The 27,306-nt window shown below is 39.7% G+C and overlaps 2 protein-coding genes across 3 annotated transcripts in view; both read right to left on the bottom strand.

Annotated features, from left to right (window-relative positions):
* The window catches only part of ESPNL (espin like), a 31,179-nt gene extending 29,006 nt beyond the window's left edge, over positions 1-2,173 (bottom strand). The window contains exon 1 of the mRNA XM_060768094.2: positions 1,790-2,173. Within this exon, the coding sequence (XP_060624077.2) occupies positions 1,790-2,083 (294 nt within the window). The 5' untranslated portion in view covers positions 2,084-2,173. The remainder of the gene's footprint in view (positions 1-1,789) is intronic.
* Positions 2,174-4,331: 2,158 nt separating this feature from the next.
* Positions 4,332-25,652, bottom strand: SCLY (selenocysteine lyase). Of its 2 annotated transcripts, none has more exons than XM_060768095.2 (13): positions 25,453-25,652; positions 24,733-24,833; positions 23,287-23,399; positions 20,748-20,848; positions 20,185-20,368; positions 19,226-19,353; positions 17,894-18,058; positions 14,747-14,853; positions 14,230-14,266; positions 13,096-13,179; positions 12,361-12,463; positions 10,545-10,620; positions 4,332-5,910 (listed from the first exon to the last, which is right to left on the bottom strand). In XM_060768095.2, exons 2-13 carry the CDS (start codon positions 24,813-24,815, stop codon positions 5,754-5,756), a joined length of 1,338 nt encoding a protein of 445 aa, XP_060624078.2. In that variant the 5' UTR covers positions 24,816-24,833; positions 25,453-25,652; the 3' UTR covers positions 4,332-5,753. The 2 variants fall into 2 exon arrangements, with proteins under 2 accessions (XP_060624078.2, XP_060624079.2); XM_060768096.2 differs by lacking the exon at positions 25,453-25,652 and adding an exon at positions 25,180-25,347.
* Positions 25,653-27,306: the final 1,654 nt, after the last annotated feature.

Genomic DNA, 27,306 nt, shown 5'->3' with positions numbered 1-27,306 from the left:
TAAGTCATTGCCTATGCCACGTGTGTCAAACTCGAGGCCTGCGAGTTGAATTTGGTCCGCTGTGTTATTTTATGTGGCCCTCCAGATGTTTATTATTTATTTATTTATTATTTGCACTTGTTAACCGCCACTCTCAGCCCGAGGGCGACTCGTGGCGGTGTACAAAACATAGAACATAGAAAAGACAACAGTTTACAATAGATCAAGACCATAACACAACATCTTACTAATACACAACTAATTAAGCTAAAAATCCGCTTCGTCTTGTTTGGGGTCATAATCAATCTCATAGTCATAGTCCATTCCGGTGGTCATTCCAAAAACATAGCACTTAGTTGAACAACAACTATGTTGAACAACAACTTCTGTATTCTTCATCATTACACATTATGACTAGAACTGATGGGAGTTGTGATATAGTAAGATTCGGTTTAGTTAGGATAGCGGGGTTTGAATTGAGGTACAAAACTTGTGAATATGATGTTTGACTTTAAAACGTCCTTTAACCTTTCCCCAACCTCATAGCCACAAATGCTGTTGGGTCGCAACTCTCATTATCCTCAGTCCACATAGGGGATAATCAAAAGTGATGGGAGTAGTCATTGAGTAACATCTGGGGGCCCAAACTGGGTAAAAACGAAAGAGCACTGACCACTATGTAAAAAATATAGTTGGTTTTCTGTATCCACGGATTCTTCATCCATGGATTCAATATCCCTGTGAAAGCAACCATAAGGCTGATGTGGCCCTCCATGAAAATGAGTTTGACACCTCTGGCTTAGGTCAATCCTAAAGTGAACTTATCACAGGGTTCTCTTTGCAAGATTTGTTCAAAAGAGGGGATTTGCTTCCCTCTGAGATGTAATGGGTTTCTACAACTGAGCTGGAATTTGAACCCCAGTTTCCAGAGTCATAGCTCAAACCACTTCACCATACCGGCTATTATAGAATAGAGATATTAGTAGGTACAATGTCTCCCATTTAGTAGGGACAGTCTCAATTAATACTCTATTGTTCTATTTCAGCTGCTTTTAAATTTTTCCTGTTTCTCTTTTTTCCACTTTCCTCTAAGTTTATTTCAATGCTTACAAACAACAATTGCAAATGAATTATTTCAGTGAAGGAGAAGAAAGCAAAGGTAGTACAGGGCCCTTTCTAGTAGGCTCAGGCAAAAGCAAACTGCTGCAATCTCTCATACTTCATGTGTTCTTCCTCAATAATAACTTTTGCAATCTTGACCACATTGATTCTGCTTAGCCACACATTTCCAAGTTTTAATTTGCGAGTGCTCCACAATTTCCATTTCTGGCTTAAAGGTTAAATGCTACTACCTCTTCATGCATTCGGTAAATGAGCAAAGGATGTGCTTGGACACTCAAAGAGATTATCCTTTGAGGGGGAAAACATAATAGCTTGCTTTATGGAATCCCCATCTTTTACATGCACAATGTACCTTTTTTCTCTGATTCTGGGTACTTCGGCAATTACAGAAATCTCAATGGGAATGCACTTTTTGTCTCTACACAGAACATTCACTTTAGAGCACCTTGCAATATATGATCCCTCCTACAGCAACAACCATAATGAGGAGCAGTATGCTCGATATTGGAGTATCCTTGGAGGAGGATTAATTATTGACAATACTCCAACCTGAGACTGTTTATACCCAGGGGTTGCTGGTATTCTTTGCCACTACAAACGCAGCAATGCAGAGAAAAGCCTCGTTGTAAACAACCTTCGGCCTTGCACCTGATTAGGAAGCCCCTCGTACATGGGGCAGCTACCTTACCTGCTTGCTGTATCCTCCATCTTTGATCAGCCACTGCAGTTCAGCCAAGTTCCCCATGGCTGCAGAGTCATGTGCCGGAGTTGCACCATTGTTTGCTCTCTGATTCCCGGGAAGCTTTGCTTGCAGCACCAAGAACTTGACGCACTCGAGCCTGCCGGCTCGTGAGGCATGATGAACCAGGCCTGCCCCTAAGGAGTCCGTGATATTCCGACCCAATATGCCGTCTACGTGTAGCCGCTCCAAAGTACTTAAGTCTCCTTCCTTGGCAGCCACAATAGCCCTCTGATCGCCCATCTCTGAAAGCCTTGCTGTTGTCTTTACTGGAAGACCTACTTTCCCAGAGCCTCTTGTTTTATGTACTAGGCAGATGGTGTGTGTCTCTGGTTACCTGGTAAGGTACGGCAGGAAGCATATGTTCAGCACGGGGGCTTAAAGAAGGGGCACATGGAAGTAACAGCTAAAAGTAACTGATAAGAATCATGGATTTTATTAGCGCTTCTTCCATGTGTAGCATGCAGTCCTAAATTGCTAGTAATGCAATTGTAAAGCAGTCCTTATGCTCTAATTTGTAAAATATGAATTGCAGGTACAACACCTTTATGATGTATGTTATTATCTTCTATTCTGAGCAACAACCTGTTATTTTACCCATATTTTAAAAGCAACATTCATACTCATAACTACTATAGCTGCCATTCGAAAAGCCCTAACATTTCGTCTTGAATCATGATGTACATGTCTATAACATATAATTGATTATCATTTCAAACAATAATTCCTATACAATAAATACCACTGATGAATTAAACATCTTTGGGAATAACGGAGTTAGTTCTACAGATCGTTGCCATATTAGGAATGGGATGGATAGGAATTTGGATTTTTTTTTCCCCTTGAAATTTATAAAACACACAATTGGATATAAAAGCATCAGAAAGAACTTGATTTTTTTAAAATAAAAAAAAAGAGAGAAAAATTGTGGAAGACTAAAGGTAAACCTACACTGTGGAATTAATGTAGTTTAACACCATCACAACTGCCAGGAGTCAATGCTATGGAATCCTGGGGTTTGTAATTTGATATGGCATCAGCACTCTCTGGCAGAGAAAGATAAAGACCTTGTTCTGCCCCGACACTATCTTAACTACTTGGAAGGTGAACTGGCTGTGCAGGGAACAGATCAGACTATATAGTTGAATCAAACAAGAATTTATTAACTGACAAGAATTTTAGACTTTCTCTCCTCCTGAGCCTCACTACAAAGTCTTTGATAGACACAGTTCTGGCCAAACTGAGGCTCTTGAATCTTTATTTCTTCTTATTCTCTCTTTCTTGTATGGTGTTCAACTGTCTCTAAGATAGTCTCAATATTTATCTCTGACTGGACTTGAATACAGCTCCAACTAGATGTACTATTTTGTAGATTTTATGGCCTTCCCCTCTTCACCTTCCAGTCCAGGCTAACTCTTCCAAGAATCAGAAGTGCCTTTCCCAAGGCTCCGCCCCTGAGGAGATTCTTAAAGGGGCAGGACAATGGAAGCTTCAAATGCAAAGAGACTGTCTAACCCCCCAGAAGTGTAAAATATTAATCCCTCTAACTAAAAGGGGCTTAACTAGGGATAAACAGTGAAGGTCTTCATGGGCCACAATAGATCTTGTTAAGACCACAACTGTCATGATTCTTTAGCATTGAACCATAGCAGCTAAAGTGGAATTAAACTTCATTAATTCCACAGCACAGATGCACCCTTAGATCTGCACTCCCAGGCTTAGATTGTATAAGTCTTGGTCATCATGTTTGTGGTGCTGAGTTAGGGTTGCTGTCTTTTTTTGTCCAGCTAAACTACATCCATGTTTGAAATAGCTGTGCATGTAGAATGTTTTTGGTGATAAAGGGTGAATAAGATCTCCCTCTCTTTTGCGCATATGTGTTTTAAAATAAGGAACATTTAAGAGCCATACGTTTTCTGGTAGACAGAATAAGGAGTTTTGAAGAACTTAATGTTTGGGAGAACAAAGCAAGCAGGGATTTCAATGACTTCTAACATCAAAGTACTTCTGACTGCTGTAAGCCTTTCAATAAAGGCAAACCCTTGTGTTTCAATGTGCATTTACAAAGAGGCTTGTTATGGAGCCGAAATGTCAAGGTTCTTGCAAGCTTTACCTATTTCATCCCTTACTGGAATGAGTCCAAGGTCAGACTTCTTCTGAAAAAAAAGGGGGGGGGCTCTCCTAAAACAGCCCAGAGAGCAAAATATGTGGCTACATGCCCCCCAATGAATTGGGGGGGGGGGGCATTTTGAGTTTTATCAGCTCTGCAGGTTCTTCAAAAGGAATGAGCAAAACCAGCTGCCAAAGGAGATATATAATGAGTAGATATCCTCAAAGGTCCATGACCTCAAATTAGCACTAACTGTACATCTACTGTAAATGCAGATACACTAGGTGGCTGTCTCTTTTCCATGCTATCAATGCATTTATGTGAATGAATTCACTCTCTACAATAGCAAGATTTTTAAAAAATCACATTGACAAATAAATTATTCAATTTATTTTTAATAGAGTGCATTTTTGTTGTAGAATTTTGTAAACTGAAATATTAACAATCCAAAAGAAAAGTGCTTCCAGACAGAACATTCACCATTAAAACATGATCTCTTTACATTTCCAAGCTTGTCAGCTGTGAGCCCATTCCATCACAACACCCAACATTTAAAGGGAGGGGGGTTAATTAGCACATTCCTATTGTATACATACATACATGACAGTCTTCTCCAGTCATTTTCTTTTCATTAGTGCAAACTGGCCATTCTCAAAAAGTGCATATTTGAAATTTTCCTATGGCATGATTCACAGGGCTCCTTTTGATCTTCTTATTCAGTGATACAAACAAACACTGCTCCAGTAGCATGTGGTTAGTTGAGTTGCCAGAAGCACACAAAAAAGAAGTTGTCTAATTCAAAAAGATTTCTTCCTACAATTATGACAAAAACTCTGAAGCATTTGGCTCCAGATGCTGTGAAATATTGTGTCTAGCAAGAATCTTTAGCTTTCAGAAATGCTTGACATATTTTAGTATTTTGAACCCTTCAATCTATCAATAATAATACCCTGCTTTTCTCTGCCAAAGCAGACTCTAAACAGCTAACAATAAAAACCACAACAATGTGTGAATTGAGCACTAGCACATATAAACATGACAGAAGGATTAAACATTAGAAGTATTAAAAATGAACAGTTCAAACCATCTGGGATAACCTATCCAAGTAACTGGGAAAAGTCCTATCTATGAATTGTGTGCGTATATGTGTATTCACAGACAGAAGGAGGAGAGGCACTATGGATATGTACGATCACCTTTGGAGTAGAATCATATATTGTTCTAGATAAAAGCAGAGTTTCCTCATACAAAATGAGCTGAGAATAGATCCTATACAATTCCTAGAGTAACCAGAAGCCTGATTCTGGTTTCCTCTGCATTTTAAAATCTAGTGTTTGGCTATTTCTCAGTGCTGAGGTGTTTAGAATCCATGTAGTCTTTGGGAGGAGAGAGGACATAAAATGGGAGCTGGCACAAGTAGTATGGGAAATACCAATTGCTGAGAGTCATCTATTTATTCCTATGTGCAATCATTCAATCCCACCTAAAAGGCCTCAACCACTGAAATAAACATTCATCTTGAATCTGTCATCCCAATCCCTTCTTAGAAACATAGATTCTCCTTCATACAGTCACTGCACTCAGTGAGCTATTATTTTACAAAACAGATGCTGCAGCCAAAACCAGAGAAGAATGACCCGGTGGCTATGGACTGGAGAAATCCCAATTTACAAGAATTGAGTAGCAATTCAGCAAGAACTTAGCAGCCAAAAACAAATAGAGGTGTAAATTGTTCTCATTCTCCCAAACCTAAGGGGTGATACAGCAATTAGAAATGAGGTCTGTGGAAGCAATCTCCTAATTCTAGCAACCTTCTCCTTGTAGCTGGGTCACAGCCTGTTTCAAGTCTTCTACAATGAGGTCCACATCTTCCCTGCTTGTGTTGCGGCCCACACTGAGGCGCAAGGCATTCTGGGCCACATCGTAAGGAATGCCACAGCTGAGCAGGATAGAGGATGGCCTGAGGAACAAACACAATAGTAAATTTTTCACCTGCAAAACGTTTTCATTGGTAGTGAGATCTATTCCTACAGTTCATGCCACAACACAAACTACCAAGCTCTGAACAAATGTGCCTCTGTAGTGCATATTCACAATACATTTCTCTAGGAAAAGACTGCATCCAATTCTGCTTGGAACAGTTGTAGTTCACCTATATGGACTCAAACAATGATGGATCTGGACCAAACTTGGCACAAATACTCAATGTGCCCAAATGTGAACACTGGTGGAGTTTGGGGAAAACAGATCTTGCCATTTGGGAGCTGTAGTTGTTTGGGATTTATAGTTCACTTACAATCAAAAAGCATTCTGAACCCTACCAACGACAGAATTGAACCAAACTTCCCACACAGAACTCCCATGACAAACAGAAAAAAACCCTGTGTTTTCTGATGGTCTTTGGCGACCCCTCTGACACCTCCTCACAATCCCCCCAGGAGTCCTAACCCCCAGGTTGAGAAACACAGCTTTAAGGGATGTCCAAGGATTTTGTATACTTTTGGTGACTTCTCTCAATTCATTCTGCCTCGTCTAGTGCATTGGTATAGAATTATTCTTCCTCATTTTTCCAAAAATTGTGATATAGACAACATTCTGAAATGATCCAATATATGAATAAAATGGCATAAATTGGGATATAATGTGTGAAAATGTGTATTTTATGAAAAGATGGAGTGGAAGAATGAGATAAGAATCAAAACTTTGAATGTGTGATTTCTACATCCTCACTCAATGATCCCAACTTAACTTTCCTCACAAGTGGTAATATGATACTTTGCTGTGAGCATATAAAGGGATGCTGTTTTGAGCTGCTTGAAAGAAGTGTGGATAGAGGGGGAATGACTCAGTGACTTGAGTGATCTGGGTAGACATTTGCTTCCAAAATGTGATCGTATGTGCATGCACATGGAAAAGGATAATAAAATAATCCATATTTTCAGGGGAGCAGATTTGCATGGAGAAGCCTAGAATCCAATTCCATCCTCCCCAAAGATTTAGCCCCAATGTGTTTGAGTAGTCTGGACACAAGCTCATCACATCAATATGCTTTCAGAAATGATCAGACATCATACCGAACCTCTGAGCATTCTGGGAAGATTTTCAAAATAAAGATATACAATGCAAGGTGCTTATGTTTCCACTGCACTCTCCGGTATCTAAATATGCAGCACACAACAGCAGGGGAGCAAGTTGCTGTTCAGACATTTGATCCATCACACTCCACTATCCTCTTTATTCAGAGCCAAGAAAATAACCACTTTCTGATGTCCTAATCCCAAGTACTTTGCAGATCACCTAGTTCACATCATTAGTAAGACCTAAAAGAGTATGCAAGTAATACTCAGCAACAGAAGATTAAAGTTCTCCGTTAGGATACAAAGACACTCATCACCTCGTGAAATTAAAGAAGACTGGCCAGCTTCCGGAGTGGGCTCAGCTCCTGAGCAGCTGGCAATGGTTCACAAAAGGATCACTCTCTCAGCAGCCTCCTCCAACTAGCCACCCATGTGAACGCTTCTTTTTTCATCTAAGGAAACAGGTGCTGCTCTTTCTCTTTCCACACATCCTGCTCTTAAAGGGCCAGTGGCAATCCAGAGTGAGGGAAAAGAGAGCACACATTCCTGCTTGAGCTAGGGCAGCTCATTTGTGAAGGACCAAGATCAGTCATCTGACAGATCTGATCAGCACATTAGAAGGTTCAACAAGTAAATTAACACAGAGTTTTAGTCTTGCAGGCATATTGATATGGTACATATAAGCTGGGCTTATGCAAAACTGTTGAAAACCCTATCCTAGTTTACCTCCTTGTTCATGTCCAGCATTTTAAATTTTAATTATTACATTTGGCCCAGCCATAGGTTTTTAAATGGTGTATGTTATTATTGTTATTGTTTATTACTTATTGTGTATTTTTTTGTTTTGAGTTTTATTTATTTTATTTTAACTGTTTGTATTGATTATTTGTTATTGCCTTTGTTTATTGATGTGCTGTGGGCTTGACCTCATGTAAGTTGCACCGAGTCCCTTGGAGAGATGGTAGTGGGGTACAAATAAAGTTTTTATTATTGTTGTTGTTATGATGATGATGATTATTATTATTACTAACTACCGTATATACTTGAGTATAAGCCACCCCAAATATAAGCTGAGGCACCTAATATTATCACACACAAAAAGGGAGAACTTAATGATTCAAGTATAAGCCGAGGATGGGAAATGTAACAGCTACTTGTAAATTTCAGAAATAAAAATAGAAATAGATACCAATAAAATTACATTAATTGAGGCATCAGTAGGTTAAATGTTTTTGAATATTTACATAAAACTGTAAGATAGGACTGTCCAAGACATCCCTTCTCTCTTTCAGAAGGAAGTTAAAAACTTGGATTTGTGACCAGGCTTTTGGGTAAGCTGGCAGATGGATAAAGGAAAATGATGACTGGAATAGGAAAGGTTACGATAATACTGGATGGACTACGGATTTGTGAATTGGCGAACGTTGACCACAAGATTGGCTTGTTATTGCTGTTATTGCTGCTAGTGTATTAATTTGATTGTTTTAATCAGTTATACGTGTTGTTGTTATATTGCAAATTGTATATTGTATTTTGTGAATGTTCGGCATCGAATTTGTGCCTTTTTGTAAGCCGCCCTGAGTCCCCCCTAGGGGGTTGAGAAGGGAGGGGTAGAAGTACTTGAAATAAATAAATAAATAAACTCTGATTAAATTATTATTCTAACCAACTTCAATGTAAATGTGCTTATGTATACTTCCAATAATAATAAAGAGATTAAAATAATAATGTAACAATAACAAAAATAATAATGTAATAATAACAAAAATAAGAGTAAAATAAATGTAATAATAATAGAGTAAAACAATAAATGTAATAATAATACAAATACATAGAGTAAACTAATAATAATGTAACAACAACAGCAATAGGTGAGAAGAGAGGAAGTGGGAAGGACTGGGGAGAGGAAAGCACCTTTCTTGGCACAGCAAGCCAGCTGTTCTTTCTTTTCCCTCTATTTTCCTTTCTTACTTTCCTTCTCTTCCAGTCACTCTTTCCCATCTTTCCTTTTCCCCTAACTCCTCTCCCACCTCCCTTCCTCCCTCTCTTTTTCTTCCTTCCTTCTCCTGTTGCGTGCAAGAGGAGGGAAGAGAAAAACTGCACGTGAGAGGGGGAAAGAGAAAGGAAGACGCACACAAGAGGGGGAAAGAGAAGGCGCGCAAGAGGGGGGAAGAGAAAGGAAAGCTCAAGTAAAAACCAAAGGGGGTTATTTCAGTCTTTAAAAAGGGCTGAAAATCTTAGCTTATACTTGAGTATATATGGTATATAGTTTGCTGAAACACTGCACAAACATTTCAATAAACAGTAATTGTAGTGTCACCTCCTCTGATGGTGTCTTCCAGTGCGGTTCCTACTCCCCCCACAACCCCAGTGATGCCACTGACTCTGGCCATATCATGAGAAAACAAGAATCTCAAGAAAAAATAATAAAGATTGGTAAGTTAGAATGCGTTAGGAAAAGAGAAAGATTACATTCTACATAGGCAGACTCAATTTAGGATGCCATATCCTAGAATGGGGAGCCCCCAGTGGCGCAGTGGGTTAAAGCACTGAGCTTCTGAGCTTGTTGATCGAAAGGTCGCAGGTTCTATTCCGGGGAGCGGCGTGAGCTTCCGCTGTCAGCCCTAGCTTCTGCCAACCTAGCAGTTCGAAAACATGCAAATGTGAGTAGATCAATAGGTACCGCTCCGGCGGGAAGGTAACGGCGCTCCATGCAGTCATGCCGGCCACATGACCTTGGAGGTGTCTACGGACAACGCTGGCTCTTCGGCTTAGAAATGGAGATGAGCACCACACCCCAGAGTCAGACATGACTGGACTTAATGTCAGGGGACTACCTTTACCTTTACCTATCCTAGAATCTGCAATACCTAAGTAGGGTGGTTGAAGATAGGGAATCTCATTCATAAGGCTAAGGTTCTGTGCAAGATGTACAGCAAGGTTATAATAATAATTTGTGGGTCATAATATTAATGTGACCAACCGTCTATTCCTAGAGCAGTTTGGAAATGGGAGGCACTGAGAGTTTCATAAATGTTTTGCTGGAAACAGTATGAAAAGATATAAGGGCTGGAACTGCAGCCTTAATTTTTATTTTTATTTGGTTGTGTATAATTACTAGTCATTAAGAAGGTAGGGGCTGTGAGGGTGAAAATTAGATATCTCATTTATAAGTAGTGGTTTGAAAATTACCACTACAAACTATATTAATTCTACTGTACCTCTACACTGCAGAATATAGTGGGTCACCACTTTAACTGTCATGACTCGGTGTTAGGGAATTATGGGAATTATTGTTGAAGACTCAGCTCAGCCATGAAACACGCAGGGTGAACCTGGGCAAATCACACACTTTCAGCCCCAGAAAGAATAGTCATCTTAGGGCATTATAACTTTGAAACAACTTGAAAACACATAACACAATTATTTGCAAACCTCCTCTTTCACTCTTCTGTATTAGACAGAACCACCCCCTTCTGTGTCACAGAATACCCCAGTCGGTATCAGCATTCCTTACTTGTCCCCATTCTTGGAATGGCATGCAGCTCCAACACTGGCAAGCAAAGTCTTACAGTGAGACAGTATCAGTCGACCTGTAAAGAAGACAAGGCACAGGCTTGTTTCATGAAAACAATAAGGACTAAAGTATAGAAAAACCCACACGAACTCTTTTCAACCTCCATTCTGTCATTAAGCTATGCACAAGATATCATTTTTATATTTAAAAAATCAATAACCAACCCATATTTTGACTTTATCAATAAAACTAATAAAAACCAACAGCAACAACAAGGCAAATGGTGAATTCAAAGGATGTCGACAGTACATATACATTTGTCATATTACAATATAAACAGATTGCAAAGATAAGGTCTATCTATAATGCTAAAGTCAAGTGTTAAGACACAGTGTCGGTATGGTGTTTCACAATTAGAATCCCCCAACAATAACTTAGTAACACATTCCTGGGTTTTAAAAGGTGAATGAATGAAACTTGCTTTCTTTGTTTCTTACATCATTCCAAACTTTTCAGATGCGGCTATATAGTCATATATTTTCATTAAAAACACGTAACAAATGTGCCTCTTTCAGGGCAGGCGGAAATAGAAACCGAAAGAACAATGCAGCAAATTGTTTTGTATTGGTCACCAAGTGGACCATGGGTAAAATCCCTTAACACAAACTGACAATGGACCTATAGCGAGATGGATGGGTATAAGGACAGGAAGGAAGGTCGAGTAGTAGAGAAAGAATTTAAATAATTTTAATTTATCAGACAGGGAAAGATATAACTGTGTATAGCTATATTTGGAGGACGTCTGAACTGAGAGGTTTTGTAACTGTTTCTTTAATTGGGGTATGCTGCCACCTTTTCTTAGTATTCAGGCTGAGTTATACGTGTGGAGAGGATACTTAGTAACACCCTTTTGTGTTACAATAGTGTTTATTTTCTTCAGAAGGTTTAAATCCCAACGATGTTCACACTAAGGCTGTTATAAGGTGTTAACAATAATAAAACGTTTATTTAACAGGCTTAAACTTCTTCTGGTACAAATGCGTAGCGGTTTCCATAAGTTACTGGTACATAAGCTTCTGGTTATGTTTGATGTACAATTCTTAGATGAGTTCTGGGTTCAAATCTTGATGTTAACAAAACAGGAGATTATATCAGGAAATTAATCGCTGATAATAATTTCAAACAAAATTCCCCCTTTCTGGAACCTAGCCAATAGCATTTGGCCTAGCCTTCCTCAGGGACAGAAAACAGACCACAAACAAGGTCCTGTTCCCACTATCTCTATTCTTGCTATCTATTTTGATAGCTCTTGAATACCATAAAAGATTAACCCAGCTCTCCTATCTAACACCAACCAACCGTTATACCAACTGACTACCTAACTCCCAACGGACAAATTCCAACTGCCAAACTCAAGCCTCGAATTTCAAAAAGGACACTTTTTTCCTCTATTGGAATGTTAGGCTCCGCCCCTTATTCTTAACCAATCCTGGCCATCTACTCTTTGCTTACTGGACTAGGACACGCCCCCTTTAAGAAAACCTGACCTAAGATGGCGTCTCCCTGTTTCCCTAATCTGAAATGGGGCTTTGCTAAGCCCACCTTCTAACTATTTAGGCTGCTAGGCCTCACTAGGCCCACATTCTGGCTGCTAAAGATAAGGGTTTTTCACAGTGGGCCTATTGCCATCCAGATGTTCGTGATTCTGTGCCAGTGTCTGGGGTGAGGGGAATTAGAATCCATCAATACCTGGAAGGTCACATGTTCCCCCTGTTTGCCAAGTGGAATGATACAAGTTTAGACCCACATAAATTACCTTGCAGTCCTGAGCCCATTATTGAAAAATTGCTGGTGTTGCACAGTCGTTTAGAGCCTTTTAGGCGACAGTTAAAATTGATACCTTCTTCTTCAAATTCAGCCTAGAATACAAAAGTAAATATCAAGAAACATCAGCTCATGTCCCCTACTTCACCTATCCACTCCAGGCCTAACAATTATAGGAATGAAGTCAGTTTGAAGGAAACATCTTACAATTGTATGAAAAAGTATGGATATAAAGATTACAGGGTTGGGAACAAAGTTTGGAATATTTGAAACCTTCCCGGCAGGTGTAAGATGACTGCCTTAAACAAGGGTGCAGAAGCTGTGGCTCTTCAGATATACAAGATGTATAACTCTCACAATCCCTTATTACTGATCGTGCTAGGTAAGGTTGATGGAAGCTGTAGGTCAGCAGTTCTCAACCTGTGACTCCCCAGATGTTTTGGCCTTCAACTCCCAGAAATCCTAACAGTTGGTAAACTGGCTGAGATTTCTCGAAGTTGTAGGCCAAAACACCTGGGGACCCACAGGCTGAGAACCACTGTGTAGATCAAAACATCTGGAAGGCCTTCTCAGTTTACCTGTGCCCACCTGTGAATCTCAATTGAAGCCATCCCTTCCTTCCTTTCTGACTACAGCACATGTCTTAAAGAGACACTCCTGAAACAATTTCCCCTCTTCATGCTTAGGTTGCAGATCCATTTAGAAGACAGACAGGTGAGTAACTTACTTCAAGCCTCTCCTCCAGGTAGTCTCGAACTTTCCTCATGTGAGCTTCATAAACTTCACAGTACTTGTTCACTATTTTTGCTGCCTGAAAAAATGACAATAAGAGCTTCACATTTGACCATTAGATATAAGCATAGTCATGAAAAAATACCATGAGGAAAATAATGAATGTTCCAGTCTATTTAGATGACAATAAATCAAGAAATAAGGCCTGGTGTCGAGAAGATGAGTTAGCTTGTCAGTTGAATCAGAATGGAAATGCAATGGTTGCCTTTTTGGCTCCTAAGAAGGTGTTTCTTTTGTCATGTGGAAGATTTGCAAGGGAAAGTCTACAGGGCACAATTTCACAGAAGAATATTCCCCTAATTGGCTTAATATTGTTATAACTCCTGGATAATAATAAAGAAGGCTCTGTGTAAATTCCTGAAAATAAGTTTGTGAAAAATTGTCTGAGTCTAGATGTGACAAATGATCAGTAGAAAGGAAAGGAGAGGAAGACCACAAAGAAGGGAAGAATGAAGAAAGAGTTTGAATACAAACAGGGAAATGTGCAAAACACAGAACTGGAAAATCTCAACACTTCCAGAAGAATGTGTCCAAAGGAGGGTGACTAAAATGATCAAGGGTCTGGAGAACAAGCCCTATGAGAAGCGGCTTAAGGAGCTGGGCATGTTTAGCCTGAAGAAGAGAAGGCTGAGAGGAGATATAATAGCCATGTAAAAATACGTGAGAGGAAGTCATAGGGAGGAGGGAGCAAGGTTGTTTTCTGCTGCCCTGGAGACTAGGATGCGGAACAATGGCTTCAAACTACAAGAAAGGAGATTCCATCTGAACATTAGGAAGAACTTCCTGACTGTGAGAGCTATTCAGCAGTGGAACTCTCTGCCCCGGAGTGTGGTGGATGCTCCTTCTTTGGAAGCTTTTAAACAGAGGCTGGATGGCCATCTGCCAGGGGTGCTTTGAATGCAATTTTCCTGCTTCTTGGCAGGGGGTTGGACTGGATGGCCCATGAGGTCTCTTCCAACTCTATGATTCTATAAGATTTTTTTCCTTTTTGGCAAAGCCCTTAAATTATTTGTATTTAAAGAATGCATTAAATCAAGCACACTGTACAATAAGATGGCATTGTGCTTACCTTGCCAAGGCCAGCAATCATTGGTGTGTTCTCAGTCCTAGAATAGAGAATTGCCGAGCTTTATTCCTACACCACAACAAAAGCTCCATAAGCACTGCTCTTTGATAACTAGCAATGCAGATGGAGGAATGAATGATCAGACCTACTATGTTAGAGTTACTCTCTGTGGGAAAAGTATGATCTTCTTAAGCAAAGATTATGACCACTAACAAAAAGAAGGAAGACAGTGTCTTGAAACAATTATTTTCTCTCCATCTGCTATTGAATAATTATGTACTATTTTCTGGATGTGATGACTTGGAAACTTATATTTTCCAGCAGTAAATTTCTATGTATTTTCTAATTTTTTCTCTGAGTTTAAATACTGTACAAGTTGAGACTTACAGGAAAAAATCTTCAGAATAATATCACTTTTCTCTTTTCAGCATTGTCTTTTGGAAAAGCTTGCCTGCACCGCATTTTTTTTAAACAAGATATGCATGTCTTTCTCTTTAAGTGGTGCTCTCAGCTGTCTTACCCTGGGCGGAAGTTCCGTTCCTGCCCGCCTCCAAAGAGCATGGGATGGAGAGGAGTAGTGACACCAGGACCTCGGACATAAAGTGCTCCAATACGGGGGGCATAAAACTGTAATGAAAAATCAAAAGGTAAAGTGGCCAGTTTAAGTAACAGCTGGAAATTGCAGTAACATGGATTTTATCTAAATATTATGGATAATCATCTAATGCTAAGAGCTGTTTGAAAATGGAACAGACTATCACTGGCATTAGTGGACTTTCTGTCAATTGAAGCATTTAAGTCAAGGCTTGTTAGAGACTGTGGTTGCATGAGACAACACAGCATCAGCACTAAGCACAGAAGAAAGCTAGGTGGCTTCCAAGGTCTCTTTGCTGACTCTTATTTTAATTTGGTGTTGCATAATTTGGTGGAGATGAATCCAACAAGAAATTAAGGCTCCTCAACCAAACAGAATAATTGAATAAACAGAATAATTGAATAGTGCTTCAGGGGTGTGTGTGCCTTCAGGGTGCCTGTTGATTTATGCCAACTTTGTGGATTCCATGGTGTTTACTGAGGCAAGGAGTATGCAGAGGTGGTTTTGCAAGTTCCATCCCCTGAATTATAGCCTACCGCACCTGATATTCATTAGCAGTCTCCCATCCAAGTATTATCCTGTTTATTTTCCAAAATCAGAAGGTATCTGGTCCTTTTTCAGTGGTCTCAACCTTTGATCTTCCAGGTGTTTTGGACTTCAGTTCCCACCATTCCAAACAGTTGGCAGTTGGCTGGGATTTCTGCTAATTTAAGTCCAACACACTTGGAGGACCAAAGGTTGAGAACCACTGAAGGAAGGTATAATAGTAAGTAGGCAGAGATTAGGGGTCCATCGTCAGGCCATACATTACTAGAGCTACTTCACACATAGCAAAAGACAGACCTTTGACAGTAAATTTTCTATTTGAAAAGCATTTGTGTGTTTAAAACCACATTGTGGATGTGCTTCCAGATGCTTCAGTTCTTAAATCATGTCTGGAGATTAACTTCAATCTTTAAGTGGCTGCTGTCAAAAAATAATGGGAAGTTGTAGTTGACTACTATAATGGAACAGGATAGAAGCCAAGTCTTCATTTGTTTTAAAACTGATCTCCTTCTTGAGGGCAAAGAAAAAAATACTCAATCATCTCAATCACTAGGCTGTAAATAGAAAGAAAGGATAGGCCATGTCCTCTTTGTTTGGTCATTCTGTGCCTTCAAGTCATTTTTGACTTATGCAGTTTCACAGCAATATCTGTTCAGTGTGTGTTTGTCCAGGCCTTCTTCTGAGGCTAACTACCATACAACCCAGAATATCAAGGCAGAAAATCCCACAATATCTACTTTGAACTGGTATGTCAGAGTCCACACTGTCATATATTCCAGTTCAAAGCAGATAATGCAGGATTTTATTCAAGCTCTATGGAAGGGGCCTAAGAGACTTCCCTGTGCTAAGCAAACCATGTGGAAAAGCTGACAATTTTTCTCAGCATTGCTCCTACATTGCCATCTAGTGGAGAAATCCTTGCAGTCACGCTCAACCCAAAAGTGTAGGTACAGGCAGTTCCTGGGTTTCAAACATGATAGGTTTGTTTTTAAGTTGAATGTGCATGTAAGATATTTCTAAGTGTAACTCCAGCCAATTTCTTTTTAGTTTTTGATAGCATAGGGGAGAATCAACATCCCTGTGGTGTTTGTTTTGCTGTCTGTGTCCCTGGTCAGAAAATTTCACCTAATTGTCTGTCTCTCTGACAATTGGATTTTGAAAATTTTGGCTAGTGGAAACAAGGATTAGTGATAAAGTGTCAATGGAGACACCTTTTTCCCCATGATAACTCTTCCAGAAGTGAATTTCTCTTCCTAGGGGTAGATTTCCTCTCACTTCAGTCTCATTCCTGTTTGTAACTAGTAGTCGTATGTTTGTAACTCGGGAACTTTGAAGCTGTCGAGAGTAAGTGTTAATTTGCATCAGATGTGTGAGTTTCAGTACTCCAAGATATCTAAGATGAAAATAAAGGCTAACTAAACTCAATTCCTTTTATATACCTTTGCAGCTATATTATATGTATGGTAAAGGTGAAGCACTGCCAAGCAGTTGAGGATATGGCCACATTTCTACATCCTCAACGTCACTGAGATGCATATCAAGATACTGCTGTTAAGAACAGAGTTAATATAAAAGGCATTGCCATTTTCTGACATTTGAGCATCTGGCCTAATGTGGAAACCCTTTTGCACAACTTATTAAATTAGGTAATTTTTTAACTGAATATCATATTTTGAAAAAGCTATGTGATTTTAAGCTCGAGTAGATGATGTACCATCAAGTACCATCAAGCTGAAGTGGTGGCAGTTAAGAACTAGATTGTCTAAGTCAGGAAGCAACACAGTCTATTGTTGAAGGACCTGTTTTCATTGAGGAAGAGTCACTTCAAAAGGATAAAAAAGGGCACTTTTCAAAAAATGCATGTGTTCCAACAAAGAAAGAATATGAAACATATATTTGAATATAAAATGAAAAATATGAGGGAACTTATCACTACTCAAAATCCCCAAAATTCAGAAATTATTTTTCTCAAACCGATTTCTTCAAAATCCTGTTGCCGCAAATCTCAGATTGCCTTATACGCCTGCGAATTATTAAGAGCTCCTTATTTGGCAGTTCACCACAGAATTTCCCAACCTTTCCATCTCCTGCACTTTACACGGTCCCTTTCTGGCACTTCTAACACTCTAATAGCCTAAGGACATTTGCCTCCTAGCTCAGCCCTCCAATTGTCGCACTTTCCCTGGCTCTTCTTAGGATTCGTTGCACTTAGTAATTATGAACCAAACCCAGAACTTTATTTGCTAGCCATGATAGCTTTTAATCGTTTTTATAATGTTAGCTGATTTTATGTTTATTGATTTTGATATTGCTTGTTTTTTTTATGCTTATTTTAACGTGTTTTGTTGGGCATGTCCCTTTGTAATCTGCCCCGAGTCCCTTCGTGGAGATGGAGGCGGGGAATAAAAATAAAGTTATTATTATTTATTATTATTCAGTAGGACTTGGGATGACTGCAGATACAGGTTACCTACATCCACTGACATTCCTTATAGAGTACAAGAACCACAGAGAGAAGAGTCATACCTTGTGCCCTACAATTGTGAGGTAATCCACTCCCAGATCCTGTACGTCCACCAGACCCTTCCCAATCATCTGTGCTGCATCTGTATGGACCAAGATCCGGGGCAGACCAGATGCCATTCTCTTCTGATTGATGGCTTGAATCTGCTGGCTGAGTTCAGAAACAGGCTGAAAAAAAGGAAGATTAACTAACAGAGGTCAAGAGGCACCATCTCTATCAGAATACTGGAACGTTCTCTTCCAGTTTCCAGGGACCATAGCTCTCAGTGGAATGGTTTAAATGGAAGGCACTTATTTGTAATTTTTACAGATATTACATGGTTTTCTTAGTAAGTTCTCAACTGCTCTGGGACTTTTTAATCAAACAGTTAAGAACCTACTGTAGCTCTGAAGTGACTCATTGCTTTACTTTACTATATAGCTCCAACGTGACTTATTGCTTTACTATACTATATAGCTCCGACCTGACATACTATTTTATGTTTCTTTCAGTCCTTCTCACTCTTTACCTTCCAGTACCACACTAACAGAACACACTGTCACCTCATGAAGCCAGAAGAGTCAGGACTGAGGCTGTACCCCTCAGAAAATCCTTAAAGAGGCAGGGCGAGGGAGGCTCTAAATGCAAAGGGGAAGATACTATCTAAACTTACCCTCTTCAGAACTGTACATACAATGCTAAACCCACCTAACTATAAGGGCATGATTAGGGGTAAATAGTGAGAGTTTCTCTTGTCTTCAGCCAAATAAATCTCTTATAACTTTTGTCTGCTTTTCAAATAATACTTAAACTATTTTGATTTTATTCTTTCTCTGTATTTTTATTACTACTTTGTATTTTGAAGCCTTGTTTCTGTTTATTTTATTTACACCTTTAACACTTTAAACATTTAAAGGACTTTTTTCTATCAGGAGCAACTTGAGAAACTGCAAGATGCTTCTGGTGTGTAAAGGACTAATAATCTAATACTTAATTAAAACTAACAGTGACTGTGTAGCACATAAAAGAGCAAAATATGTAACAGGAAAAGACTATGAAGATATAAGTGATGGAGGAGGAGGAAGCGGTTTTCAGAAAAGCCTTCTGGTATCACTGAAAGCAAATAGCCTTAATTAAGAAAGAATCAAGGTGAGCTCAGAACAAGTATTTTATAGAATGAAATGGAAATACATGCATAAACTATAAAGACACTATAGTTAAAACTGTTGGAGTGAGAAATTTGGAGGGAAGTGAACATTACGTCTCATTATTCTTTGGGGAAATCCCCACAAAGGATGCATTTTAACTTTTACATTAGACACACAAGAAATTAAGAACTTGTGACACAAACTCACCATGATAACCCCAGTCTCATTATTGGCCAGCATTATGGAAACCAGACAAGTAGTTGGACGAATAGCAGCAACTACATCATCCACTTCCACCTGAGCAGTTGCTTTACACACTGGGACAAAAGTGGCTTCTGCAAATCAGAATGTAAAAAGGAAAAAAGTATTACTTGTAGTTAATCCAATAGCTAAATACATTCATCAAAAACTACTGTATTCTTGGAAACAGATTCAAAGAATGCCATAAAAGCACAGCCCCATTGCTAGAAAACAGAGTTGCTTTAGCCCTGCAAGACACAGCTGTCATGAGGGAACTTTTGGGAATTTGGATTAGAAATAGCATTTTAAAAGGGCAGAACCCCAAGTTAATTTGGGGGATACAACTTACTGTAGCCCAAAAAAGGAAATGTTCCATGTTTGGATTAAGGTAAAGGGACCTGCTCAAAACTAATTTATCTGGAAATCAGCTGGGCACTTCAAAAAAAAAAGTGAGACCAAAAAGGAAGGGATGAAAAAATTGGTGCTGCTTATTGTCATTTATTTTGCTAAAGCCTGAGTGTATTCCTCTGAATTTCCCATTGCTATAACCCTGAACAACTGGTAATACCAGAGATCAAACCTGGAATTGTTTGAATGAAAGCAGGCATTTCTCCTAAGGCTGAGATGGGCCCATATGCCCACATGATCCAGATAATGAATGCTGGTGCTGACTACTGTATTTATGCCTTCTGGAAAGGTGAGAAAGGAGGGACCAAGGAAGCAGCTGGAATTAAAGCTCATGACCATGGACATCTTAATTAAAATATTGCAAGGCAACTTTAGGCAATTGCTATTCAGAGGATGTAGCCCATAAACAACAATCCAGTATGCCAACAAAGAAAAATCTGTGTTTGCTACTTAGAAAGTAAGTAGGGGAATAGAAGTAGGACATTTCTCTGAGTCTTCCCTTGAGGACCAGTGCTCACCAGCCTCATGTTCCTTCACTAAGTGTTCAATAGGGAGACGGACTGAGTCATGTTCAATGCAAGATGTAATCAAATGTGGACGTGTCCCTGAGGTCTTCTCTGGACTTTTGCCTGGTCCAACAAGCCTTTGTTTGTTGTTTTCCTTAAAATCCATTACAGCAGTATGGATCACCAAATTGTTTGCCTGCAGAAAAAGAAGAGATTGCCGTTCCCATTATTATCATTAATTACAATAGATACTCTAACTGTAATGCACTTTGCTCACTGAGAGCAAAGACAGAGGATTCAAAACTATTACATTGGTGTGAGATCATGGAATTGCAAAAACTGCTTTACTGGTTGTTTTAAATAAAAGGTAAATCAATTCTTCAGAAGACTTTCTTGTGATCTGACTGACTGGTATTTGCTGACACTTCCCTTGCACCAGAAAAGGAGGAGAGAGGTCACTGCAACAAAATGCCCATCAGGTCAGAAAACATTGACAGAAAGCCAGCAAAGTTTGTCATGGACTGCTCTCTTCTAGTAAGAACAAAACAAATTGCATTAGCAGCATTGAATCTCACCTCAGTCCCTCCAGAAGTGAAGATGATGTCCTGAGGCTGACCTCCAACCATTTTAGCCAGGCTTTCACGAGCTTCATTTATGATCTCTTTAGCCCTTTGTCCTGTGATACCAAAGAACACCAGATAGACTTGATAAAATGTCCAAAACAACCATGCAGTTTCTTAAAAGGAGGAATAGCCTTTTCAAGACGGGTGTTATACTGGATACAGAATACATGCTTTGCTGGACTCAGCCAACGCTTCCCCCAATTAAGTATTTGTTTCCACCTTTCTCTTATTAAAAGATAGGCAATATCTTGTAGTTGGGAGACCACATGCATACCTTTTAGACTATGGGGTTGCACCTCTATTATTATTATTATTATTATTATTATTATTATCCAGACTGACAAGAGTTTTGGAACACAATACACCAGACATCAATATTGTGGATAAGAAAAAAGTTTGGATTATTGATGTCGCCATACCAGGTGACAGCCTAATTCACGAAAAACAACAGGAAAAACTCAGTCATTATCAGGATCTCAAAATCAAACTGCAAAGGCTCTGGCATAAACCAATGCAGGTGATCCCAGTGGTAATCGGCACACTGGGGGCCATGCCAAAAAATCTCAGCCAGCAAACAATACACATTGACAAAATCATGATCTATCAGTTGCAAAGTAAGGCCACCTTACTTAGTTCTGAACCCATCATTCAAAATACATCACACAGCCTAAACACTTGGGAAGTGTTCAACTTGTGATTTTGTGATACGTTTGCTGTGTCATACCGTGTTTTTGTGACATTAAAATAATAATAACAATAATAATAATAATAATAATAATAATAATAATAATAATAATCTTTCTTTATATCCCACCCCATCTTCTGAAGGGACTCAGGGTGGCTCACAACATAAATAAGACAATAAAATACAATATAATAAATTACATAGAGTAGGACAACCAAATAAATAACACAACCAGTCAATATAGAACAACAAGATACAATACAAACAAGAAAACAAATTTAACAATACTAACACTTAACATCACTGTTGAGAATTAGGAGATCAAATTGTTTCCAAAGAGACCATCACACACACATACAAAAGATTTTTTTTAAAACTGCCCTCATATTACCCCCTCCTTCACTTATGGATCTCTTCCTATTTCACATAAGGGCAAAAATAGCCCAGGAAGCCAAAAATATGTCAAAGTAGACTGAAGGTGGTCTAATCAAAATGGGAAAGGAAAGAATGAGAGCAAATATGAGTCTGGATAACCCACACAGAGCAGAAGTCGTAGGGAGGACAAGAGCTAGTGAGGGGAGTGTGTAGGACAACATGAAATTAGAAAGAAGAAAACAAGGTTGGAGAAAGGAGAAAAATAAGAAAAGGGTTGTGTGGGTGCTTGTGGGCTGGAGGTGGGGGCGAGGAATCAGAATTATAAATATTCAGCATATGTTTATAGACTCAAATCCCAACTCTATCTTGTGTTCAGGTTCTTGGCTTCGAGTCTCACCAGTTTGTTTTTCAATGCTGTTTTTTAAACTCACCAAAGCAGAAATTTTATGAATCGGCCTGTCTCCCACGGCAGCTATTTCTTGATGGCATGGATATTTATTTTATTTCCAGTATTTCTACCCCGTCCTTCTCAACACCGGAAGGGGGACTCAGGACGGCTTACATTTGGCAGCAATTTGATGCATACATTTTCTAAAAATTCCAAAGGCATCATGAGAACTCCAGAGTTTGGATGACCTGCACTAGATTACAGCTTCTTAAACTGTAGGGCTTGGCCTTAAACGAGGTCCCCTTAGCTCAATGTTGGGGTTATGAAACATTTGGCAACAGATTTCTGAATGTCAGCCATTTACACAAATCTGATAGCAATAGATTCTACAACAAATGCTTCAGCTGTACTTCATAAAAAGGAAAATCAGTCTATTGTCAAAGGCTTTCATAGCCGGAATCACTGGGTTGTTGTAGGTTTTTCGGGCTATATGGCCATATTCTAGAAGAATGCTTCTAAAACATGGCCATACAGCCTGAAAAACCTACACCAACCCACAGAAAATCAGTCTGCTTAGCAAGCCTTGCAAATGCTGAGTTATTATCAGTAAATGTTTGATTTGATACCTATTTTATATACCTACTATATACCTGGAGTTGCATAAAAATTTCACAGGTCAAAAGGGATCATGAATGGAAAAAGTTGCCCCATAGTAGATGATGCAGTCTTATACAATGCAGGGCATTCATAGATGCAATGGAAACTAGGGCGGACAAAGACCTAGAAAAACTTTCCCACAAATCTACTGCTTTAAAAAAAAATCCTGTTTCTTTCACTACATATTTATTCAAGAAAACATACGTATCTGCTCTTACATAACTCACCCCTCATCTACTATACAGGCACTACTCATTGACTATATATTCAGCCTGACGTCCACTGCCAGCAAACTACTCAAAATCAGGAATGTGTTTCGACAGCAGATGCAATTATATCCCAAGGAAACTCTCTCACAGAACACTTCTATCCAACCAGACTCTCACCTTCTGTGTAAGAGCTGCTAGGATTGCCCCAAGCTTCATGCATAGCTTCTGTGACTGTCTGAATCACTTCGGGGGCCAGAGGAGTAGTTGCATTGTAATCCGCATATATTTTTCTGCAAGAAGCAAAATGGAAGAATTATTTCAACAGGAAAATATGCATGTACAAGAAAATTGTTCACTCAGACTGTGATAACTTGGTTATAAAAAGAGCTTCTCTACACAACTTCCACAGGGATTTGAAAACCTATCTGTTCCAGTGTGCATTTGAATGATGATTGGTTCCTGTTCATGAATGCCCAGCCCTAATTTACTGATAAGGTTATATTAAGAACTTTACCCTCAGCCAAGCCCTATAGCTTGGAATCATGAGACATGAACAAAAGGAAACATGGAACTAGAAATCCCTTGACTTGACAATAGTTCTATACTCAAACGCCAACGTTGCCTGGTTCAACAGACTCATCTGCTGGGCTTGCTAATATAGAGAGAAAATAATGCCTTCTCACCTGGGAGTTCTTGGCTAATAAGCGTTTTGACTTAAATTCGTAAATTCTCCTGAGAAGCTCTATCTTAATGGAACGTAAATCTGTCCACCTGGACTATCATTTTCATTCTCTGAGCTCAGATCTGCTGCTGACCTTACTTCCCTAGTGTACTGCCTTTCAGGAATGTGGCCTTCAGACATAGACGGCTCATTTTCAGGGCTCAAAATCTCTTGCTGGCTTTCCTGCTGACATGTAGACCCATGATCCCCACTAACAGGCCCAGAATCCCCAGAGAGATCAGGTGCAGGCACAAGCAAAGGCTGAACCGCCAGCAGCAACTGCCGCTCTGGGCCAGAGTGAAGAGAGAGGGGCCAGGGGACAGTTCCATCTTGTCTCCTGCATATGTCATCAGTTTGGGACCCCTCCCCCCAGCACCAACTGACACTCTGGGCCAGAGTGGGGGGGGGGGGCAGAAGACAGTTCCACCTTATCTCCTGTGCTATTCTAATAATATAATATAATATAATATAATATAATACAATATATTGTATATACATATAATATTTATATTATAATGTAATGCAATATAATACTACTACTAATATGATATTATAATTATATATTTATATTACATGTAATATTACTAATAGTTTGCTGACCCCTGGTATAGTACAATATAGTAATATTTAATACTGATATTGTACTATGCTAATAATATAATATATTGTATGTATATATATCTTGTAAGCTGCTCTGAGCCTCCTTCGGGGTGAGAAGGGCAGCATATAAATGTCATAAATAAATGAATAAACTACAATACCAACACACTTTCACTTAGACAAAATTCCACTGAGTTCCAATAGGATTCACATCCAAAGTAAATCATAGATCGTAGATCAAACACTCAGCATTTGTACAATCATTGAACAGTCCATTTCTCACGTCCGGGGAAGCTACAAACCTGGCTGATGCAATGTTCTCTTTCAATATACATCCAGTTTTCTCATTGGTCTCCCATCCTTTGTTCACTTGTGCCATCTTCATTTGGTCCTCCTCTACTTCCTTCAGAGGGAAAATGTGCATACAGTTAAATGAAGCATGCAGTTAAATAACACAAATGAAGTGAGGGTGGCTGCATGAATAACTAGTACAATTACTCCACCTTCAACCAGTCACCCCATCCTATTATATGTGCTATCATTCCATAGCATTGAGCCGTAGCAGTTAAAGTGGGATCAGACTGCATTAATTCTACAGTGCAGGTTGTCTCCTGCATATGTCAATGACTCCAAGGCCCCTTCTTCTACACAGCTGAATAAAATCACACATTTTCTCCTCTGAACTGGAATATATGGCAATGTGGGCTCAGATAACTCAGTTCAAAGCAGATATTGTGGGGGTTTTCTACCTTAAAATTCCGGATTATATGACTGTGTGAAAAGACCCTAAGTCTGCAAGGTTTGAAGGCAATAAATGTATTTATTTATGCCATTCTTTAAACAGCTTTAGCAATGTATAACCGCAGAAACGTATAAACGAGACAGCAACTGCCATCTTCCTCCACTTTCAAACTCATCTGTCAAAACAAAAGACAGAGAATATATGCAAATTTCAAGGCTGCTATTGGTTACTGCGTGGCATAATGCTTCACAGACGAGCCAATCCGCGCCCTCCAACTCACCCGACAGCTATTGGCTGAGGTGACTAAAGAGCCCTCCAACCGCTGTCAAAACAGACCCGTCTAGAGTAGACGAAGACGGAGGCGCTTCTGAGGGAAGAAGCGTAGTAAAGGGCGCGCGCTTGTTCTCAGCCCGTCACATGACGACATCTCCGGAGAGAGCTGATTGGCCCGCGGTCGAGGTAGGCGTCGACCGCGGGCCAATCAACTCGCTCCGGGGGTGTCCTCGCGTGTCCGCCGAAGACACGGCCAAACGCGGAGCAAAGGGCAGTTAGCAGAACGATCCCAACTTGGACTGATCGCGCGCACTCGATGACCAACCAGTTGGTGTCTCCCTCGAGCGTCTATTGGCTATTGGTCAAAGGCCGTGGTATTGCTAGCCAATGGAAGGACAAAGGCTCCTGCCCGCCCCCTGGGAAGCGAATTGCGCTCTTCTCTATCTATCTATCTCCGGCTTCATTTCCAAAGGCGGGAGTTTCTCTGTCTGTGGTCTTCCTCCTTCGGCCTTCCCTCCTTCGAGGAGGCCACGTTGTCGCTTCAGGAGCTGCGGAAGTTGTCCTTGTTTTTACGTATACATAAATATTGCATAAATTATCTTTCAGTGTATATTGTATTGCATACATTCTCTCAAGGAGCCCCCGGCGGCGCAGTGGTGGGTTAAACCCTCGTCCCGGCAGGATTGAAGACTGATAGGTTGGAGGTTCGAATCTGGGGAGAACGTGGATGAGCTCCCGCTGTCAGCTCCAGCTCCCCATGTGGGGACATGAAAGAAGCCTCCCAGAAGGCAGGTGAAACATCAAATCATCCAGGCGCCCCCTGGGCAACATCCTTGCAGACGGCCAATTCTCTCATACCAGAAGCGACTTGCAGTTTCTCAAGTCGCTCCTGACACGGAAAAATAATTTCTCAATATACTTTTCGATTGAATTCTCTCTATATATGATACGCACATACATACTCTCTTTCAACATATGTACAACTTCTGCATATATATATGTATATGTATTCTCTTCAGTTGCATAAATATTGCATAAATAGGTTGGAGGTTTGAATATGAAGTCCAAAACACCTGGAAGGCCCAAGTTTGCCCAGGGGAGAACGTGGATGAGCTCCCTCTGTCAGCTCCAGCTCCCCATGTGGGGACATGAAAGAAACCTCCCAGAAGGAAGGTGAAACATCAAAATATTATTTTCAGTTGAATTAATTATCTGTATAATGTACACATAAATATTATCTTTCGACATATGTACACCTGTACATATATATGTATATATAATATAATGTAATGTAATATATTGTATATACATATATTTATAATACGATGTAATGCATCTGGGTGATACCAGATGAGAGACTCCCTCCTGGGCACTCAGAAGACTGGGCGACTTGGAAGGCGCTGAACAGACTGCGCTCTGGCACCACGAGATGCAGAGCCAATCTTAAGAAATGGGGCTACAAAGTGGAATCCACGACATGTGAGTGTGGAGAAGAACAAACCACTGACCACCTGCTGCAATGCACCCTGAGCCCTGCCACATGCACAATGGAGGACCTTCTTGCGGCAACCCCAGAGGCACTCCAAGTGGCCAGATACTGGTCAAAGGACATTTAACCAACTACCAAATTTGCAAAATCTGTGTGGTTTTTTCCCCCTTTTTCTTTTTAATCTGTGTGTTTGTTTTGCTCTGTTAGAATTGCAATACAATGGTTGCTGATGACATGATAAATAAATAAATAAATAAATATGCAATATAATACTACTAATAATATAATTATATATTTATATTACATGTAGTATTACTAATAATATTACAATATAATGGTATAATATAATATAGTAATGATACTGATATTGTA

This window comes from Anolis sagrei, chromosome 3 (assembly GCF_037176765.1).
Source record: "Anolis sagrei isolate rAnoSag1 chromosome 3, rAnoSag1.mat, whole genome shotgun sequence".
Taxonomy (NCBI): Eukaryota; Metazoa; Chordata; class Lepidosauria; order Squamata; family Dactyloidae; genus Anolis; species Anolis sagrei.
The sequence above is the reverse complement of the archived record's forward strand: the minus strand, read 5'-3'. Positions and strand labels throughout refer to the sequence as shown.